At 35.6% G+C, this 12764-nt stretch overlaps 1 protein-coding gene across 1 annotated transcript in view; it reads left to right on the forward strand.

Annotated features, from left to right (window-relative positions):
• The window catches only part of ATP13A4 (ATPase 13A4), a 196563-nt gene that overhangs the window by 130978 nt on the left and 52821 nt on the right, over positions 1-12764 (forward strand). The window contains exons 24-26 of the mRNA XM_053221900.1: positions 1882-2012; positions 2176-2245; positions 12328-12462. Of these exons, the coding sequence (XP_053077875.1) occupies positions 1882-2012; positions 2176-2245; positions 12328-12462 (336 nt within the window). The remainder of the gene's footprint in view (positions 1-1881; positions 2013-2175; positions 2246-12327; positions 12463-12764) is intronic.

Here is a 12764-nt window from a genome sequence, read left to right on the forward strand (position 1 = left end):
GTTTTCATAGGCATCCTCAAAAGGCATCTTAAACAAGTAATACTAATTTACACTCCTCCCAACAGTAAAGGAGTGTTGGTTTCCCTTATCTTTGCCAATATAAGTGACAATAGAATTGCATAACTTCAACAGCATGTTTTCTATTACAAGTTGAGTACTTGCTCATGTCTTAAGCTGTTTGCAGTTCTTGCACCGTGAACTGTATTCGTGTACTTCATTAATTTTTATTGGACTTTTCACTTTTTTTTGTTGATTTCATGGTCCCCCCTCCTACCGCGGACACTTTTTTTTCACGCTGCAGCTTTTATTATATTTCTCAGTTTCATTTGATAGTTAACTGCTCCGTTGCTTCTTTTTGAAGCGCTCTTTGCTTTCGACTTCAGAGACAACACACTGTCCATCCTCTCTAGTTGCTCTTTTTCAATCTTTTTTATAGTTCATCCTCCACTAGTGGACTTTTGTGGGGAAGGCAGTGTCTCAAAAGAAAAACCATATGCAAAGTATACAATGTATACTCTACAGCATATACAATGTGTATTCTGTCTTTCTCTTCCCCTCCACTTGTGCAACCACATTTATTTCTTGTGTTTTCTTCAGAAGAAATTTTTAGACAAGTCAAGCAAATGCAAATATATGAACCTTGTTTTTCCTTCTTTCTTACGTAAAAGGTAGCATCATTATGTAATCTCCTACCTTGCTTTATTATTATTCATAATAGTATGTCTTCATGGCCTTTTCATGTGTGTATATTGAGAGATTCTTCACTGTTCTGATAGCTGTATATACCAATGAGTTCTAAAATGACTTTCAACTTTGTATATATTTCCAACGCAAACATTTCTTTTGAGTTTGAGACTCATAGATTCAACAACCGATTTGATTCAAAGGCACTTAGAGTTTTCTGTTATTGCTTCTATGGGCTGTATATGCTCCAAAAGCATAATTTTTTTTTAAATTATGGACTATAATAATACATTTAAGTTTGAGACTATTTGATTAAATATATTTCTCCCAGTGGGTTGTAAATTCCTTGCTAGTAAAAACTTCATCTTTGTTTTCTTTTTCTTTTCTTTTTTTTAACATTCTATCCCCACCTCTTAGCATAGTCTCTGTCACATGGAGTTTGTGTAATAAATGCTGAGTGAATGAAAAAATGAATAAAAAGATAAATTAATACAAAACACTGTCTTTCATATATGTTACTCTATTAATTGTTCTTATGACATATTGATCAGATTTATAAATGATTTATGCTAGGAGGTACAGGGGGTGTCATAAAAGGCAAAATCAGAAGAAAAACATGAATACACTAGATGATTAGGAGTTTTAACCCCTAGAACCAGATAGTTCTTTTACACAACAGTTTCTTTCTTTTTAAAAAATGTTTATTCATTTTTGAGAGAGAGAAACAGAGACAGAGACAGAGGCAGAGCATGAGTCGGGGGGGAGGGGGTCAGAGAGAAAGGGAGACAGAATCCGAAGCAGGCTCCAGGCTTTGAGCTGTCAGCACAGAGCCTGACGCGGGTATTGAATCCACGATCTTTGAGATCATGACAAGTCGGCCACTTAACCGACTGAGCCACCCAGGAACCCCTCTTTTACACAACACTTTCTTTAAAAATGTGAAATCAAATGTAATTTTATTGTATATTTCTTTTTTATCCTCTTATTGATTCACTCTCAACGTCCTGTGTATTTCATCTATGAAAACAATGTATACTATGAGGAATAGTAGGCACCACTAAAACTCCTTATAAAGTTACAGATTAAGAACTCTGATGTGGAATAACTCAAAACTGAGATATTGCTTAGTTCTCAAAGCTATTTAGGTATGAACATTTATCTTGAATGACTCAAGTTCTTGATGTTCTCTGCTGAAAGAACTAAATACAAATTTATGCTCATCAAAAACTACTTTGAGTGAACAGAGCATGCTGGGAAATTTCTTTCTATCAAAGAACACATACTTCTTACTGCTGGTGAACAGCACAGCAAGTTGGATGACTTTTCAGGTAACTAATAGGCTGCTTGGTCTTTCATTTTTAGCCAGTGCATTCAGTTGGGAACAAGTCAGTGCTCTATCTTTAAAGAGACTAGCACTTTACTGAATTAATACCTGGGACTTCTCCTCAAGTAGAAAAGCCTTTTTTCCCATTTTCCTTTCTTCTTTTTCAGCAATCTGTAAAGCTCCACCACCTAGTTGAGTCACATAATAGCATTACAGTCTCCGTATGTGGGAGAAGAGGTAAGTCTCATTATTTTAGATCTGTGTGTTGTTCATAAGGAATCAAAACGGGATTTAAACTTGTATTCTGGGTTTTTGCTACTACTTTCCTCTTCATATGTGTGTGTGTGTGTTTCTGGTGCACTTACTTAAAGGAATGAAGGACTTGAGATGTTTTCACCTTAAAAAGAACTTTACTGAGGTAAAATTGACATACAATAAGCTGAACATATATAAAGTATACAATTTGATAGATTTTGACTTATGTACATCCTTGTAACTATCTATGAAACTATTACCACAATAAAGATAATGACTGTCCATTGCCCCCAAAAGTTCCTTCTGTCTGTAACCTCTCCCTACCCATCCCCATCCTCAAGCAACTGCCTTGCATGTTTAGAATTTTATATAAATGGCATTGTACAGTGGGCATTTTTTGTCTTTTATAAGATATTTTGGGTTAATTTTACTGGAATCAAAGTTCATAATTATTTTACAATGCATCTATTTTATTAAGTATATCAATAGTTTATTCCTTTCTATTTCTGAGTAGAGTCCCAGTGTATGGATAGACTAGTTTGTACACACCCATTCACCTACTGATGGAAATTTGGGTTGTTTCTAGTATTGGGCTATTATAAATAATGCCTCTGTGAAAATTTGTGTACAAGTTTTTGCATGGACATCCACTTTCATTTCTTATGGGAAAATACATAACTGTGGGGCATCTGGGTGGCTCAGTCCGTGAAGTGACCAACTTTGGCTCAGGTCATGATCTCACGGTTTGTGAGTTCGAGCCCCACGTCAGGCTCTGTGCTGACCGCTCAGAGCCTGGAGCCTGCTTCGGATTCTGTGTCTCCCTCTCTGTCTGCCCCTCTCCTGCTTCCTCTCTGTCTCTCAAAATAAATAAACATTTAAAAGAAGAAGAAGAAGAAGAAGAAGAAGAAGAAGAAGAAACTACAAAAGTGCGAAATGGCTAGGTCATATGGCAGGTAAGTGTTTAACTTTTAAGACACTGCGAAATTGTTTTAGAAAGAGTTTGTACCATTTTACATTCTTAACAGCAGTGTATGAGAACTGCAGTTGCCCTATACTCTTATCTGCACTTGGTATGCTCAGTCTTTTTAATTTCAGCCATTTTTAACAGGTGTGTAATAATATCTCATTGTAATCTTAATTTGCATTTCCTCAATGACTCATGGCACTGACCACTTTTTCAAGTGCTTATTTTCTACATATATATTTTGTTTGGTGAAGTTAAAATTTTTGTGCTGCTAGATTCACTTTTACTAATTGACTTTTGAGATTTCTTTCTGTATTCTGAATACAAATCTTTTGTCACAAAGATGCCTTGCAAATATCTTTTTCTCACTCTGGGACTTCGCTTTCCATTCTCTTTACAGTGTCTCCCAAAGGGTGGATATTTCTACTTTTGTTAACATCCAGTTTATCAAATTTTCCTCTTGTGGATAATGCTTTTTGTGTCAGATCTAAGAAATCTTTGTCTAATCCAAGGTTATCAAGCTTTTCTGTGGTGTCCTAATGTAAATAAGTGCTTAATACCAAAGTTCTTAATGAATACTTACTCAATAAATTGATGTGAGGTATTTTTTTATTTGAAAATGTATTTTTATAACCATACAATGGGAAATAATGGTTATTTTCTTTTTTCAATTTTAAAAGCTTTATTTAGGTGTATTTTATATAACCTATAATATTTATAGGTTAAATAAATATAATTTATTGTCCAATTTGCTTCCATACAACACCCAGTGCTCATCCCAACATGAGACATCCTTTGCAAAATGAAGGGTTACAAGCTGGTAGCTTCCTTGGAAATCCTCCACATTTGGGAAATTTGTTAAAGGTTAGGGTAGATTGAACAGATTTAACGATATTTAACAACTTTGTTGCATATGAAGTTGGGGAGTACAAGTAGGACACTTTCCTAAAGGACTGAATAGTCTGAATAACTCATTTCATCAAGAAATAATCCATAGTTTTCAAAATGGGATAGTAATTATGAATATAACCTGGTGGCAAAATTCTAGTCTTTCTTTATCCAACCCTTAGGTTGGAACACACCTGGTTCTCAGGAGGAGAGAGGGCTATAATTAACAACTACAATGCATACTTTTCTATCACACAGACAAGCAACAAAAATCTATAAAATTTGTAGCCCAACCAGAAACGATTTGGGTCCCAGGATCATAATGTTACATAGAATGCAGGGTGATGCTCCCTGTCACCCTTCCTCTCAGACCTCCAAGTGATGGGGTTCTTTCCAAAAGGGGAATGTCCTTCATGAGAGAGAAAAAAGCCACATTCAGATTAAATTAAGTGCCGTGTTTTTGTTTTAACAATTGGTAGCAAAAACCAGGCTGTTTGCTTAGCTTTATTTACTTACGGTGGCTAAGAGTTTGGGGTTGCTCCTGGAAAATTGGGTGCTTGGCAGGGTTTATAACCAAGTTAGCTTGGTGAGTGGAAGAACACGTCTTTGAACTCATAAATAATCAGCAACACTGCCACTATATTCCTTTCGTGAGACTACCGGTGAAGTCCTTGGTGGCTAGCTGATAACCATGAGTGTATTGTTTTTGTTTCTGTTTTTCTCCAGGTGTAAAAGGCCTCCTCCAGACTAGACATCATTAATGAGGCTTCTAATGGGCAAATATACTTTCAATCTTTCAGGACAATCCTTTGCTTCCTACTGTAAATTAGTATCGATCTGGTCTTCTAGTTATTTCTCCTTTCAGGCACAATAGGAAAATTAATGTAACAAGTAAAGTTCTGCCTGCTGTGAAGCTTTTCTTCTTCACGGTCATTCTGGGACCCTTTTAAGCCAGGATCTAAAACCATGAAATATTTGGGATTCTTTCTTGTCTGTTAATGATCACAAAAAAACTTCATCTGAGGTCTTTGATGTACAATGAGGAACAGACAACAGAATGACAAAATTGGGAAGACATGTTGGGAGATGAAAAAAATGTTCTTAAAATTCACTTGGATTTTAAAAATCTGATTGAGTCTTATTTTGTTTATAACTCTTCTACTTGATAATTGAATCTTGTTGGAAACTCATAATTTATAACGGCCAGTCATATCAGATAACGTTAAATTCATGATAGACAGGTAAAGGCTCTGGTTTTTAGTCTCCCTCAGAGATTAATAGAAACAAACAAACAAACAAAAACTACATTGGATTCTAGAATGTTCATAGTTTTAGGTTTCTTATTTAGATCTATATTGTATTTTGAATTTTTTTTAAAGATTGAAGTTCATTTTTTTTTTTTTTTGCAAATAGACATTCAAATGTTCCAATATCATTTGTTGAAAAGACTGTCCTTTCTTCACTCAGTTGCCTTTGCATCTTGGTAAAAAATCGGTTGTTCATATACAGGTGGATCTGTTTCTAGACTCCCTATTCTATTCTACTGATCTGTCTGTCTTTATACCAAAGCCACAAGGTGGCTTTATAATTAGTCTTAAAATAGCATAATGTAGTCATCCAACTTTGTTCTCTTTTTCAGAGTTGCTTTGGTGATATCGGGCCCTTTGCATTTTCATAGGACTGTTAGAATCATCCTGTAAATTTCTAACAACAACAACAAAAAACCATGATGAGATTTTGATTAGGATTGTGTGAAATCTGTAGATCAATTTGTGGGAAGTTGACATATTAATAAATTTGAGTCTTCTGACCTATGGACATAGTGTGTCTCTCCATTTATTTCATTTTGGTTAATTTGGTCTTCTTTCTCTCAGCAATATTTCACAGTTTTTGGTGTGTGGGCCTTACACATTCTAAGATTCATTCCTAAATATTTCATGATTTTGATGGTCTTGTGAATGGTATTTTTAAATGTAAATGTTCAATTGTTCGTTTGCCAGTAGTTTCCTCAAATGCATGTGATGATTCATCTCTAAGCATTCTTGGGTCTGTATTCTGAACTCATAGAGACCTCTGGATTTTGTCTGGGTTCCCCTTCCCTGCACAGTGGCCTGGGAAGTCTCTAAAGGCAATAAGCTAAGCAATTGCAAGGCACCTTCACTTGTTTTCTTTTGTTGCTTATGTTCAGTGAAAACCATTGTTTCACATATTTTGTATGGGTTTGGTTGTTTCTGGTGGGAAGATAAATCTGTTCTTTTTTACTACTTCTTGGCTGGAAGTGAATCTTGACCTTTTAAAAATAACCTGGTCATTTTCTTGCTTAATTTTTTATGATGAAACATTTCGCATACAGACAATAATGGAGAGAATACAATAATGACACCCATGTGGTTTTCACTCAAAGTCAATGATTATCAGCTCATTGAATCTTTTTTTTTCCAACTGTCTTACTGCCTCCTTCACTCTAGATTTATTTTGTTGCTATTCCAGATATCATGTGATTTCATTTGAAAAAAATTCAGTATATATGCAAAATATAACAATTCCTTTTAAATTTCTTTACCTAAAAAAATAAAATAGCTCCATAATTTAAAAAACCAATTATATAGAAGTATTCAAATTTTCTTAGTTGAGTCACCAGTGTGTGTTTATACATGTATATACATCTTCAAATCAGGATCTAAATAAAGTCCACATACTGCAATTGATTGATAAGTCTCCTCTAGTTTATTTTTTATAATAATTTTTAAATGCTTACTTTTAGAGAGATAGAACATTGGAGAGAGAGAGAGAGAGAGACAATTCCCAGCAGGCTCCACACTTTCAGCATGGAGCCGACTCTCACAAACTGTGAGATCATGACCTGAGCCCAAATCCAGAGTCAGATGCTTAACCGACTACACCACCCAGGGGCCCCAAGTCTCAAGTTTATTTTAACTCTACACATTCCCTCCTCCATATCTTACATTTTCCTTGCAAATTTTTTTGTTGCTGTTGAAGAAAGGAAGTGGTTCATCCTGTGGGTTCTACAGTTTGGGTTATGTTGATTGCATATTCATAAAATTATTTAACTTGATTTTCTATTGCTTGCAATTCCTGTAAATTGGTAGTTAGATCCAAGGCTTCAGTTTTTGGCAAGAATACTTCATAGTTGACATAGTGAACTTCTTTTTTTAAAGTTTATTTACTTTGAGAACGAAGGAGAGAGAGAACTCATGAGCAGGGGAGAGGCAGAGAGAGAGAGAGAGAGAGAGAATCTCAAGAAGGCTCCACACTGTCAGGGCAGATGTGGGGCTCAATCTCAGGATGGTGAGATCATCCTGAGCTGAAATCAAGAGTCAGACGTTCACCAACTGAGCGACCCAGTCACTCTGATATTGTGAACTTCTAAAATGGGAGGTGCATACTATCTGATTATCTTCTTTTTGTGACATTAGCAAACAAATGTTTATGACCTAGATTTACTATTTCATTAGGAGTTTCAAATTTCTACTTGTATCATACCATCTTCACATACTAAGTGGAATATTTCAGTAAAGAAAAACCCTCCTCAACTATTTCATTACCCTGAGATTCAGTTTGTTTAAGAAATAAAAGATTAATATTTGATTATTCTTTTTATGTACCAGCTTTCAAAATAATGGGTTGATCCTCTAGCATTATCCAAAGGATTTTTTTTTTAGAGTCAATATGGATGTATAATGTTAAACGTTGTTGGTACATTTCTCTCCATGGCAATTTTTATTCTTACTGTGCTCAAATTGTCTCATCTTTGGCCGTTGAGTGCCTCCTCAGGTTGGCTTCTGAATTCTTTTGCCATGACTTCAGCAGTCTTTGAAAATTTTATTGCTTTTTGATATGGTATGATATTCCAAGTTCATCTGGAACAGTTCTGCTCTAAACCTGGACACATCCATTTTTCCAAAGAGCTCTTAGTATGGTAGTTAGAGACCTCAAACAGCGCACTGGAAGTGCTCGTTTCTACGTGTTAGTCACTGTTGCTAGGCCTTTTTAGGAGACAGAGGTAGGAAATAATTTATTTCTTTTTTTAAATGTTTATTTATGTTTGAGAAAGAGAGAAACAGAGTGTGAGCAGGGGAGGGGCAGAGAGAGAAGGAGACACGGAATCCGAAACAGGCTCCAGGCTCTGAGCTGTCAGCACAGAGCCCAACGCAGGACTCGAACTCACGAACCGCGAGAACATGGCCTGGACCGAAGTCAGCACTTAACTGACGGAGCCACCCAGGCACCCAGGAAATAATTTCTTAAAGATACAATACGTTATGAGTTCGTACTGGCCTTTCTAATTCAAGTTTAGAGCTATGGGCTTTTTACTTTGTTGATTGTTGATTGTTGATTGTCTCTCCATTATCTCAAGTGTCGTGATTCTCAATGATAGCAACAAATTACTCATTTGCTCTGTTCCTCATACACACTAATCTTAGAATAGCAAACCAAGACACCCTGCAGGAATGTAATTCCTAAAAACAATTTCATGTTTTGTTGGAATTCTTCTTTTCTCCCACTTATGATATGCCATTTCAAATGGTACAAATTATACATTTTTTAAAAAAAATTATGTTTCAGAGTTACTCAAAATGATTCTTCTCTGTTTATGTCAACAATTTGATAGGGTCATCCCATTCATTTTGCCTTAGGTTTTTAGTGTTAGCTTTTCAAATTTGTTTTTTGTATTCCTTTATGTAGATATTATACACAAATATATATTGTATAAAATATAAATGTATAAATTTAATAAATTATATATATAATGTATAAATGATAAATTAGATAAAATGTGTATTATGATTACATAAACTATCTGCATGGTTCAAAAGATCTTAAAGGTCTTAAATCCATAAGACAAGACATTTGGGAGAGTCAGGCTCCTATCCTTCTTTATCTACCTTGTGTAATCTCTACAAGAATCATTTTTGTTTGCTTTTGATTTATTCGTACATTTAACGGATACAAAAATTGTATATGATATCCATATCTGTATCGCATGTATACAGAAGATTATATATATTTATACTGCTGTTTAGATGACAGGGATATACCATACACATTTAACTTATATTTCCTGGTGTGTATGTTTTACATGCTTTATTTTAATTGAAGTATAGTTGACATAGAATGCTATATTAGTTTCAGGTGTATTTATATACTTAACTGTGTTTCATAGAGAGTCTTTCATAATGGGATATAGAAATAGTTTTCGCATGTGATTTCAGCTGTATAGTAAGTACTCTTGTGTATGGCGGAGCCATTGTTTATTCAACCAATTCTCTATTGAAGTATGTTTTTTATTGTTTTTTAGTGTTTACTATTACAGACAGTGCTGAAGTAAAAAGGCTTGTTTGTGCATATGTCTTTTCATATTGCCACCAGTTTATCTTTGGCATTGATTTCGAGAAGTAAAATTGCTGAGTTAAAGGATGGATGTGTGTATGTACTTTTGCTAGGTACATATTGCTAAATTTCTTTCCATGGAGATGGTACCAACTTGCATTTGCACCAGAAATTGTGAGAGTGCCTGTGTCTTCGTGGCCTTGTCAACAGACTATGCCGGCAAACTTTTAGATTTTTCTAATTAGATAGATGGTCAATGTTATATGTATATATTTATTTTTTTCTTTTTTAAGGGAATAACTTGACTCTTACAGAAAAGTTGCCAGAATAGTTCAAATAACTTTTTCTCTGAGCAATTTGAGAGTATGTTTCCAAACTAAGGCTCCATGACTCTTACATATTTTAGTGTGTGTTTCTCAAAGACAAGGACGTTCTCCTACATAAATGACAGTGTAGCCGTTAATATCAGGAAGTTAATATTGATATATTAATAGAAACTGATGCTCAGACCCTATTCGAATTTTCCCAGTGGTTAATAATGTTCTTAATAGAAAAGGATTTGGGATCACACAATGGTATTCAACATATCTCTTTAGTTTTCAGTCTTCCCTTGATTTTCATGACTTTGATTCCTTTCACTCTGATTATTTTGTAGAAAGTCTCACAATCTGGATTTGTCTGATGTTTCCTAATAGTTACATTCAGGTTATGCATTTTTGGCTGGATATCACAGAAGTGATGCTATGTCCTTGTTGCTTCCTCTCAAGTGCTGCGTAATTTAAATTTGTCCTATTACTGGTGATGTTAATTTGGATTACTTTGCTAAATAGTACCTGCCAGGTTTCTCCACTGTAAATTTACTCTTTTCCCCTTTGTAATTAATAAATATTTTGTTGAGAGATACTTTGAGACGATATAAATAAACTCTCCTCATTAAATTTACCCACTAGTTGTAGTATCCATTGCTATTTCTTGGCTAAAGTATTACTTTGATGGTTGCCAAATGGTGATTTTCTAATTTTATCTTTTCTCCTACAGTAATTGTAATGTTACTGTAGGAAAAAACTATCTTTCTCCTCATTTATTCATCCATGTGCTTATATCATATGGACTCATGAATTCCTATTTTATTTGATGGGTTATAGTTCATTTATCTTTATTTACTGTGATGCTCAAATTGTTACACATTTAGGCAGTGAAAGCCTGTTAAATTGGTTGTGATGTTTTTTCTTTCTCCGTATTTCCTTCAGCAACAAAATGTTCTAGCTTATATGATACTTTTCTTGGCCCAGCCTCATAATCAGCCATTTCCTTAAGGAACAACGATTCTTTCTGGGGAGAGGAATAGAATTTAGAAACCAAAATTTGGGCACTAGATATGCACATTATTATTGGGGTTTCACTGCTCCCAGGCCCTCTCAGAGAACAGAATTAGTGAATATATGTATATCAAAAGATAAGCAAACGTATTTTATATATACGTGTTCTTACATACACATACATTTACATCTATATTATTTCCCTATTTATCTATTGAAAACTGTCAGTTTCCATTGTTGTCTCTAATTCTAATCTAATACCAAAGAGTTTATTCTAGGTTTATTTCCATCTATATTTGTAAGTTCCTTTCTTTATGAGAAACCTGACTCCTATTAGCCTCATTATATCTACTTATTCTATCAATCCCTGCTGAGCGGAACCCAACATCCATCATTACTGATGCCCTCCCCTACTTCCATGTAGACCCCTTTTTCACCCTTCTTGGATTCTAACATCCCACACCAGGCCACTGTCACCAATGTGGCCCTTCTCTCCCTCCTTGGGCTCTGACACCCTGCACCAGGTCATGTAAACACCTGTCCATTCTGCTTAGGCTCCAAAACTGGCAGCAGGCTGCCCCCACACCCCACTCCACCCAACCTTCTGCAAGAATGCCTATCTTATTTAACCCCTCTAGCTTTGGGATTGAGTAAGGAAGGAAAAAAGTAAAAGAAAGCAGACGGGAGGAAAGGAAGGAAGGTAGGTAGGAGGGAAGGAACTTTCATTTTTTAAATTATGAGTAAGAATGAGATCTCTTCAAATGTTTAGCATGCCATTTGCATTGTGCGTATGCCTCTGTGTGTATGTGTGTGTATGTGTATGTGTGTGTGTGTGTGCATGTATGAACTGTTAACATCTCTAGCAATTTTGCTATAGTCATTTGCTGTACATCTCTTTTTTCAGGAATTCTTTATATATTAGGAATATTAATCTTTTGTAATGTCCTGTAAATTTCAAATGCGTTTTCTAAATTTGTCTTTAGGTTTTTTCTCTGTTTTCATTTTATGCAATTTATTACTTTTTTCTCTTATTGTTCTCAGATTTTGAATCAACATTGAGGAATAGTTTCCTTTTTTAAAAATATAATGTATTCTCAAGTTAGCTAACATACAGTGTATACAGTGTGCTCTTGGCTTCAGAAGTAGATTCCCACGATTCATTGCTTACATACAACACCCAGCCCATTCCAACAAATGCCCTTCTCAATGCTTATCACCCACTTTCCCCTCTCCCCTACCCCCCCCCCCATCAACCCTCAGTTTGTTCTCTGTATTTAAGAGTCTCTTATGGTTTGCCTCTCTCGCTGTTTGAAACTATTTTTCCCCTTCCCTTCCCCCACGGTCTTCTGTTAAGTTTCTCATATTCCACCTATGAGTGAAAACATGATATCTGTCTTTCTCTGCCTGACTTATTTCACTGAGCAAAATACCCTCCAGTTCCATCCACGTTGCTTTTTCATTGATTTCCAATTGAGCTAGATGTTGGACTACATTGTTGTGAGAAAAAAATCTGACTTGACTCTGCCATCTCACACTTTCAGCTGGAGTCCAAGAGCTGGAATCACGCTTCCTGGTACCCGGAGATCTATTAATTTTGACGGGAAACAAAGTGCAAATGCCATGCGATGCCATCCTGATTGATGGCAGCTGTGTGGTAGATGAAGGCATGCTGACAGGTACGGTTCTGTCTCACGACTTACAGCCTTGGCAAGCTCTCCCAGGTTCCTTCTCTATCAGAACAACCGTGGCAAAGCTGGGGCTTGCTGTGGGATATTACACTCCCACAATTCTTACTTGACTGTCCTGCTCTGGATGGGAGAGTTCAAATTAAAGCTGCTTTCTGTGTCCTAAGTTTGATACAGTTGTAATTTTCTGAGTGCTTAGCATTTTCTTCTTGAACAAAGGTTATTGCAACCCTGTCGCTTTACCTTAGAAGACTGTAGAGATCATTAGACATTGCAAATCATCTGTGACTTTT

This window comes from Acinonyx jubatus, chromosome C2 (genome assembly GCF_027475565.1).
Source record: "Acinonyx jubatus isolate Ajub_Pintada_27869175 chromosome C2, VMU_Ajub_asm_v1.0, whole genome shotgun sequence".
NCBI lineage: Eukaryota > Metazoa > Chordata > Mammalia > Carnivora > Felidae > Acinonyx > Acinonyx jubatus.